The 10,126-nt window shown below is 40.4% G+C and overlaps 1 protein-coding gene across 1 annotated transcript in view; it reads left to right on the forward strand.

Moving 5' to 3' along the window:
- Positions 1-10,126, forward strand: part of FAM184B (family with sequence similarity 184 member B) — a 128,833-nt gene that overhangs the window by 89,140 nt on the left and 29,567 nt on the right. The window contains exon 9 of the mRNA XM_007101877.4: positions 8,925-9,054. Within this exon, the coding sequence (XP_007101939.2) occupies positions 8,925-9,054 (130 nt within the window). The remainder of the gene's footprint in view (positions 1-8,924; positions 9,055-10,126) is intronic.

Consider the following 10,126-nt stretch of genomic DNA (forward strand, 5'->3'; position numbering starts at 1 on the left):
TCCTTTGTCATAGATTAGTTGACCATAGGTGCGTGGGTTTATCTCTGGGCTTTCTATCTTGTTCCATTGATCTATATTTCTGTTTTTGTGCCAGTACCATATTGTCTTGATTACTGTAGCTTTGTAGTATAGTCTGAAGTCAGAGAATCTGATTCCTCCAGCTCCGTTCTTTTCCCTCAAGACCTCTTTGGCTATTCAGGGTCTTTTGTGTCTTCATACAAATTTTAAGATTTTTTTTTCTAGGTCTGTAAAGAATCCAAAGGCCTCATTTCTTAATACCATTACATTGGGCAATAGGCTTCAAAATATGAATTTTGAGGGGACAGAAACATTTATAACACAGCATTGAGGAAGCAGAGCCTACACTCCTAAATCATCTCAATGGCAGTGTCAGGTACCCTATAGTCCAGTGAACTCTTCAGCTAATAATACTTCCACAGGTCCCTCCAGATTCTGTCTCAGGCTCTATGAGGTGTAGAACCATAGAAGTTAAAGAGCACAGACTCTGGAGTCAGGCCTCCAGACTAAATCCTGGTACTGTCACTTACCACTGGCAGCCACAAATCTTGTCCTGTTTAAAACTCACAATTCCAAAGGGAAAGAAATAATCTTTACTGTGAAAATACTGGCAGGAATGTCAAAGAGGTTTCTAAGGGGCCCAGCTTGGGGCACATGTGCATCCCTGAGCCAGTCTTTCTGGCCAAGCAGATGCCTGGCTCTGATTGGCCAGGTATGTGTCACATGCTCTTCCCTGGGGCCAGCTAATGATGAGGGCAGAGTTAGCTGCACCCAAACCCTGTGGACTAAACAGGACCACCATGGAAAGAGGAAAGGCTTCCCCAAGGAGAGGATGCTGGGCAGAGCAACAGCAGTGGTGGTCACAACAGACTTGTCTTTTTCTCCCACATAGCTATATTGATAAAGGGGTTCCTCAACTATAGAACCAAATGAGGAGGTGTGGGGTCTGTAAGCTTCTTCCACAGTGGTTTTAGTGGGAGTGTAAGGACTAAGCAGTGATGAGAAAGGAATAGAAAGATCCAGGGTTAGAGGCTGCAGGACAGAACAAATGCATTGGCTCCTTTAAGGGGTGAGGCTGTGTATTCAGTAGTTAACCCCTTGAAGGATGCTTGTCAGGGAACTTTGGGCATGGTGGCTCTAAGAGGGAGGTGGCTTTTCCATTGGCTGTTGATTTAAGGTGGGGGGTAGCAGGTCACAATTAACTTCAAAGGGAGCATGAGGAGTCAGGAGAGTTAGCTATGGCTTGCTTTGTGAGAGATGGTAGGATAAGATCAGGTTTTTAGGATATGAGGGAATTTGGGGCAATAAAATGGAGTAAGAGAGGGGAATTCCCATTAGTGGTGTCCCAGGGAATAATGATGATGATGAAAATAATAAATATTTACTGAATGTTGGATTAACCCATTTCATCTTCATTAGGTAGACACCATTATTGAAGTACTTCATTTTATTTTATTTTTTTTTAAATTTATTTATTTATTTATTTATTTTTGGCCACATTGGGTCTTTGCTGCTGTGCGCGGGCTTTCTCTAGCTGGGGCAAGCTGGGGCTAGTCTTCATTGCGATGCGCAGGCTTCTCATTGCAGTGGCTTCTCTCGTTGCGGAGCACGGACTCTAGGCTCGTGGGCTTCAGTAGTTTTGGCACGTGGGCTCAATAGTTGTGGCTTACGGGCTCTAGAGTGCAGGCTCAGTAGTTGTGGCACGCGGGCTTAGTTGCTCCATGGCATGTGGGATCTTCCCAGACCAAGGCTCGAAGCTGTGTCCCCTGCATTGGCAGGCAGATTCTTAACCACTGCACCACCCGGGAAGTCCCTGAAGTACTTCATTTTAAAGATGAGGGAAACTGAAGAGCAGAGAGGTTAAGTAACTTGCCCATCTACTTACACTGCCAGTAGATGGTAGGATCCAGATGATAGTTTCTCTGGCTCCAGAACTCATGCTTTTAACTACATCTCAACTTAGGGCAGCTGTTCTTATGTGCCACATGAAGTTCCACAGTTTTTCTACTTTTCCAAGGTCACTCTGTCCTTTAATACTCAATAATAAGGACTGAAACTTCCACTTCCAGGCATGACAGGGTAACTGGTACTACTAGACTTGCCCTCTTTCTGTAAACAGCTATCAACTGAGCAAAATATATGAGACAGCTCTTTTGAGTAATAGGACAATATGCAGAGAAGGACCATGTCCTTCAGAAGGGAAACATGAGTTGAAACCCATAATCACCCCACATTTGCTCCTGCCTCTCTCCCTGGGGACAGTGCCAACCACAGTGCAGAGAATTGGAGGCAAGCTGAGCTGAGCAGACAGATGTCAGGGCTCAGGGCTGCTAAAGCAGCTGGACTTTGTAAGGTAGGGTACCAGAAGAGAGGATCCTATGTGGGGGGGATAGAGGGCAGAAATCTATGAGAGTTTTCTGTAGGTCCTTGCCAGGGGCTTGAGTGAGCATGTACGAGATGAGACTCCGTGAGGCCTAGGAGTGTGCTGCTGCCATGGTGCTGAGGAAAATGAAGATACCAGAGATGCAATGCTAGCAGACATTGGAGTCTCAGCCTTTCTGAGCTCTCTGAGCATTTAGTTGAGACCTCGGAAAAGTAACATTTTAGGAGTAAGAAACATACCCTATAGGGTAAGGGCCACACCCTAGAACAAAGGACAATGTTGAAATATACCTGCTCTAACAAAAGACAAATCCAAGCGTAAAAGGATCAGAAAGAGCCTTCAGTAATTTAACTGGCTGTCATAACAAAACTCAACACTTTTGAAAGGAATTCATAATACAGACTCCCTACATTGTATTATCCACAATATTGAGCATTTGATGAAAACATTATGAGACATGGAAGGAAGCAGAACAGTGCGACCTCTAATCAAGAAAAAAATCAGCCAATAAAGCCTAAAATGACCTAGATATTGGAATTAGCAGACAAGGACTTGAAAGCAGTTGTATGAGCTATGTTCAGGGACATAAAGGAAAAGATTGTTATAATGAGTGAACAAATAGGGAATTTCAGCAGAGAAATGAAAACCTTGAAACAAATGGAAATTCTAAAACTGTAAAGTACAATATCCATAATGAAAACCTCATTGGATGGGCTTAACAGCAAATTAAAACCATGAAAGAAAAGTTAGTGGCTTGAAGACAGATCAGTAGAAACTGTCTTGTTCAGAGAATTAGGGGGGAAAAAAGATTTTTTAAGAATGAAGAGATTCTTCCTGACTTGTGGGACAATATCAATTTACATACTCAAGAAGCTCAGTGAACTCCCCACAGAATAAATCCAAAGATAACAAAGCCTGGGTACACCACAGAAAATCTGCTGAAAAAAAAATATATCCCCCCCAAATCTTAAAGCAATCAGCTTTTAAAAAGACAAATTACATACAGGGGAAAGTTGACTTTTCATAAATACTAATGACAATTGACTTCTCATCAGCCTTCCAGCCTTATTTTCTTCTGAAAGCCAGAAAACTATGGAACAATATCATTAAAGTACTAAAAGGAAAAAAAAACAACCTGTCAAGTCCAAATTTTAAATCCAGTGAAAATATCCTTCAAAAATGAGACTGAAATAGAACATTTTCAGGTATATAAAAGCTAAGAGAATTTTTCACCAGCTAAGCTGCAGTATGATAAATGGCAATGGAATTTATTAAAGCTGAAAGGAAATTACACCAAATTTAAACTTGGATCTACAGGAGAAAATGAAGAACATCAGAAATGGTAAATGTATAGGTAAATTTAAAAAACTACTGTTTTTCCTTCTCTTAATTTCTTTAAAAGACATCTAACAGCTTAATAATAATAAAAAAACATTGTATTATGGAGTTCATAATGCATGTAGTTGAATAATATATGACCACACTAGCACAAAGAACAGGGATTAATGGAATTATTGTGTTAGAAGGGACTGATATTTTATATGAAGAGGTGAAATATTAACTCTAAGTAGGCTGTAATAAGTCAAGGATAGAAATTGTAATCCATAGAGCAACATTAAACATGAATACAAAGAAGAGCTAAAAAAAATCCAATAAAAGAACTAAAATGGAATCCTAAAAAAATGTTTGTCAGGTAAGAAGATAGAAAAAGAAGAACAGAGGAACAATAAGAAAAAGGATTGGGCAAATAGAAAACAAATAGGAAGATACAGATTTAAACCCAGTCATTTCAATAATTACTATGTAAATGAAACAAAGACATCAATGAAAAGAAAGAGATTGCCAGAGAGGATAAAAAGATAAGACATTACTATATGCTGTCTGCAAGAGAGATATTTAAGCATAAAGACACTGTTATTGGCTGAATTGTGCCCCGCTCCCCAAATTCATATGTTGAGGCCCTAACCCCCAATATGTTAGAATGTGAATATATTTAGAGATAGGGCTTTAAATAGATAATTGAGTTAAATGGGGTCATTAGATTGGCCCTCACCCAATATGTCCTTATAAGAAGAGGAGATTAGCACACACTAATGCCAACAGAGGGACAATCACATGGGGACACAAGGTGAAGGAAGATAGCTATCTGCAAGCTTCAGAAGAATAGAAGCCTTAGAAGAAGGCTTAGCGAAACCAACCCTGCTGACACCTTGATCGTGGACTTCAAGCCTTCAGAAGTATGAGAAAATGAGTTTCTGCTTTTTAAGCAACCCAATCTGTGGTATTTTGCATGGCAGCCCTAATACAGGCACAGATAGGTTTGAAGGTAAAAGGGTAGGAATAGACATACCATGCAAATATGAAACATAAGGAAGCTAATGTGGCTATATTCATATCACAGTAGACTTCAGAACAAGGAGTATTACCAGGGATTAAAATGGAATATTTCATAATGGTAAAGGGGTCAATTCATCTGGAGGACATAACAATCCTAAATCTGTATTACCTAATACAGAGCTTTAAAAATAATGAAGCAAATACTGAGAGAACTAAAGGGAGAAATTCTCAATCACATTTGGAGATGTTAACACCCTTTTCTGAGTATTTGATTGAATGATTAGACTAATATCAGTAAGGACATAGAAGATTTGAACTACACTTTTAACTAACTTAATCTAATTGATACCTATAGACAATATGCTGAACAGCTACAGAATAAATTTTTTTCAAGGCACTTAAAACATTCACCAATATAGACAAACTAATATTCTTCATGAATGCAAAATCCTCAACAAAATGTTTGAAAATAAAATCAAGCAATATATAAAAAGAATAATACATCATGACCAAGTAGAATTTATCCCAGGAATGCGTGGTTGGTTTAACATTTGAATGGTAATCATGTAATTCATCACATTAAAAAATAAAGGGAAAAAAGAATCACATCGGGACTTCCCTGGTGGCGCAGTGGTTAAGAATCCACCTGCCAGTGCAGGGGACACAGGTTCGAGCCCTGGTCCAGGAAGATCCCACATGCTACGGAGCAACTAAGTCCGTGCGCCACAACTACTGAGCCTGTGCTGTAGAGCCTGTGAGCCACAAGTGCTGAGCCCGAGTGCCACAACTACTGAAGCCCGCGTGCCTAGAGCGCATGCTCTGCAAAAAGAGAAGCCACCCAATGAGAAGCCCGCGAACCGCAATGAAGAGTAGCCCCTGCTCACCGCAACTAGAGAAAAGCCCACGTGCAGCAACAAAGACCCAAGGCAGCCAAAAATAAAAATAAATAAATAAAATTTTAAAAATTATTTTAAAAAAAGAATCATATCAATAGATGCACAAAAGCATTCGACAAAATTTAACATCCTTTCATGATAAAAACTCCTCAGTCCATGAATAGAAGAGAATTTCTTCAACCTGAAAAAGATAATCTATGATAAACTATGTAAACATGTATAATGGTGAAATGTTGAACACGTTCCTCCTAAAATTTGGAACAAGGCAAAAATTCTGCTTCCACTACTTAACATTGTCATGAAGGTCCTAGCCAGTCCTATAAAGCAAGAAAAAGAGCTACAAATTAGAAAGGAAAAATAAAAGTATCTTTATTTACAGACAGAATGATCATGACTGAAATATTCAATGTTGTTAAGATCTTAATTTACTCTGAATTGAGCTATAGGCTCAGTTCAATCCCATATAAAATCCCAATAGCCCTATTTGTAGGAATAAATAAGCTGTTCTGAATATTGATATGGAAAAACAAAGGACCTAGATAAAACAAAAATCTTGAAGAACATAGCTGGAGGACTCAGGCTTTCCTGATTTTAAGACATTATGAAGCTAGAGTAATAAAGACTATATGGTATCAGTATATAGACAGACAAATAGATCAATGAAAAACAATGAAGGTTCTGGAAATAGACCTGCACAAAGATGTTAGATTAATTTTTCTTAAAGGTGCTGAGGCAAGTTAATAGGGAGAGGAAAAGTTTTTCAACGAATGGTGTTGGAACTGGATAAACGTATGAGAAGAAATAAACTTCAACCTCTACCTCACCCCATGCATAAAAATTAATTTGAGATGTTCCATAGATCTAAACATAAAGTTAAAACTATAATACATAGGAAAATATATTTGAAAATTTGGGGTAGGAAATGATTTCTTAGGACATGAAAATACTAATCATCAAAAACAATTGATAAATTGGTCTTCATCAAAATTAAAATGTATGCTCATTTAAAAAATGCCAGTGAGAAAATGAATAGACAAGCCACAGACCTATATATCAACAATAAAAAGACAAACGTATTTTTTAAATGGACAAAATGTTTGAACAGACACTTCCATAAAAAAGATATATGAATGGCCCATAAGCACATGAATATGTACTCAACATCATTAGTCATCAGTGAAATGCAACTTAAAACCAAAAGGAAATACCATTTCCCACCTACCAGGATGGCTAATATTAAAAGACTGACAGCACAAAATGTTGGCAATGATGTAGAGTGATTGGAACGCTCATGCATTGCTCCTGGGAGTGTAAAATGGTACAACCACTTTGGAAAACCATTTGATAGTTTCCAAAAAAATTAAGCATATACCTACCAGCAATTCCAATTCTAGGTATTTAAGCAAAAGAAATGGAAACATATATCCACAAAAATAGTTGTACAAGAATATTTCTAACAGCTTTATTCATAATAATCCAGAAGTGAAAACAGCTGAAATGTTGCTTATCAGTAGGAAAATGGATATACAAATCATGGTGTATTCATGTAATGAAATACTAATCAGCAGCCAAAAGTATGAACTACTGACATTTGCAACAATGTGGTTGAATTCCAGAGACATTATGTAGTACCACGTGATTCTGTTTGTATGATGCTTAAGATCAGGCAAAACTAATCTATGGTGATGGAAATGAAAGCGTTGGCTGCCTGTGGATGGTGGATTGACTGGAAGAGCATGCAGGGAAGTTTTTGGGTAATGAAAATGTTCTATATTTTGATTGGGGTGTTGCTTTTATGGTTGTGTGTATTTGTCAAAACTCATTGAATTGTACGCATAATTTCAATACTGTAAACTTTACCTCAATAAAACATTTTTTTAAATACTAACTGAGCCCTGGGAGAAAGTCTGGTCCCCTCCCCAGGGAAAGTTTATCCGTTCCACGCATCCAGCCTGGTAGTGTCACTTATCATTCTTGCTCTAGACTGCTTCACTGTTTATCACCTCTGGCTTCTCCTAACCAGAGCTCAGACCAAGGTATCTCCCCTTATTGTTCCTTAAATATGGTTATGTTTAGCATAGCTTCCAAAAGTTTGAGGATAACCTAAGAGAATTAGGATGCAGAAAAAAGAAAACTTCTCACTTTATTAAATGTTTGATTAATTTTTTATGTGATTATTACTATGTGCCATAGTGTTAAGCATTTTTTAAGATATTTACTCTATTAAGCTTTATAACAATCTGTGTGAAAGGTACTATTATTAACCCCATGTTATGGAAGAGGAAACCCAGACAATTTGAAGAGCTCAGCCAAGGTCACATAACCAGTGTAGTAGAGCTGGAATTTGAACCTAGGCAATCTGGCTCTAGTGTCCATGCTCTTAACCACTTTGCTATGCTGCCCTTAGCATCCTGCCCTTCCGTTCAAGGGTCCCCTCTGTCCATGTTGCTGGGCCTTTTCACCTCTGCCAAGCCAGAGTCCTTCTCATCATGGCCTTTCTTCACAGTCCAGGGCCCTAACTCCCTAACCTCTGGTCCTCTGGCCTGATGTCTTTGCCAGAGGAAGCAAAACGTCATTGAGTTCCAGCAATCTTGGCAGAGATACCCACCGTGTGGCATCCTTTTGCACTGTTAAACAGGATAAATACTTAACTTTACAATCTCAACCAATCACATTTGAATTTCTCAGCTGGTTTAAAAGCACAGAACTGAGTACAGGAAAGTCTCCAAAAATATTTGTCAGCGTCTCTTCTAGAATGCAGAAACTACTGGAGCTTTAAACCAGTGTTTTCTTGTTCTTGCTACACACACAAAAAGGCCTGTTTATAATCGTCCTATCTATAGCTGGGAACAGCCAGTAAAAGTTTAGAGTGTGCTTTGAAAAGTGTAAAGTACTGTATTCAAGTAAAGCATCATTGTTTTGTTATTTTTTTCCATATGCAGGAAAAGTTGTGAAATTAGACCACAGAGCCCTCTTCTTTTGAAGCCCTCAGGGACCCCATATAAGTAACTCTAAGCTCTCAGTCATTCTGACAATTAATCATCATTTATTAAGCACCCACTAAAACAGATGCCGGGTGATTCCAGCTGAATCTTGACAGTATCCCAAGTGCAATAGCACTGAGAATGTGTAGTCAAGTGGCTTTTTAAAGTCCAAGTGAGATGTCTCTCATTCCACTAGCTGCCATCGGAGCTTCCTCCTCCCAGTCCGAGTGGCTGAGATGCTATCAGGGTGACCGTGTCATTTCCAGCCTGGGATCTTTTGTGATTTTGGCCTCCATATCTTCAAAGGATCGAAGTGCCCCTCAAGGAGGGAGGTGACCTGCAGCCTCCACTGGGCTCTTTGCCGAAGGAGAAGGCACCAGAAATCCAGCGTCTGCAGGAGGAGTGGCAGAGCCAGAAGGCCAGATTGCAAGCCCAGGTAGAAGGACAGCCTTGGTGGCGATGCACCCTCATGCTGAGTGAGACCCTACCTCTTCCTTTTTTTGTTTTTTGTTTTTTTGTTTTTTTTCGCGGTATGCGGGCCTCTCACTGTTGTGGCCTCTCCTGTTGCGGAGCACAGGCTCCGGACGCGCAGGCTCAGCGGCCGTGGCTCACGGGCCCAGCCGCTCCGTGGCATGTGGGATCTTCCCGGACCGGGGCACGAACCCATGTCCCCCGCAACGGCAGGCGGACTCTCAACCACTGCGCCACCAGGGAAGACCCTACCTCTTCCTTATTCTTGCAGACAACCTTGGAAATGCATGCAGGGCCTGATTCTTGTTCAAGCTGGGGAGGGTATTCCAGGTCCAGGGCGAGGTGGGACTCTTGGTTCTGTTTATTTATTCATTCAACACCTGCTATGGCTCATGAGCGCCTGCTAGGAGCCAGGAACTCTTCTAGGTGCTTGGATATCGTCAGTGAACAAACCAGACAAAAGTCCTGCATTACAGGGCTTGTATTTTAGCAGAGGAGATGGATACAGACAGAAAATACTAGACATAAGAAATAAGCAAAGCACATAGTATATTAGAACATGTTAAGGGCTTCAGGAAAAAGAAAAAACAGAGCAGGAAGAAGGAGATTGGGAGGCTGTATGGTGATGAGAGGGTGCGTATAATGCCAAATAGGGTTGTCAGGGAAAGCTTCTGTAAGAAAGTGAGATTTGGGCACGGGGGGGGGGGGGGGCGGGGGTGGGGCGGGGGGGGGGGGGGGGGCACGCAAGGTAGGCTGCTGTGTAGACCTTTGGAGGGTTTTCTGGTCTCCTCTTGATTTCTCTTGGGTGGCATACATTCCAGCCCTTCTTCCCTGTTCCCTGGAATCCATGGCTCTAGCTGAGGAGCCCCCAGGAGGGCTGGCTGTCCCCGGATTCTTTTTTTTTTTTTAACATCTTTATTGCAGTGTAATTGCTTTACAATGGTGTGTTAGTTTCTGCTTTATAACAAAGTGAATCAGTTATACATATACATATGTCCCCATATCTCTTCCCTCTTGCATCTCCCTCCCTCCCACCC

The sequence above is a fragment of the Physeter macrocephalus genome, chromosome 7 (assembly GCF_002837175.3).
Source record: "Physeter macrocephalus isolate SW-GA chromosome 7, ASM283717v5, whole genome shotgun sequence".
In the NCBI taxonomy this organism is placed as follows: domain Eukaryota; kingdom Metazoa; phylum Chordata; class Mammalia; order Artiodactyla; family Physeteridae; genus Physeter; species Physeter macrocephalus.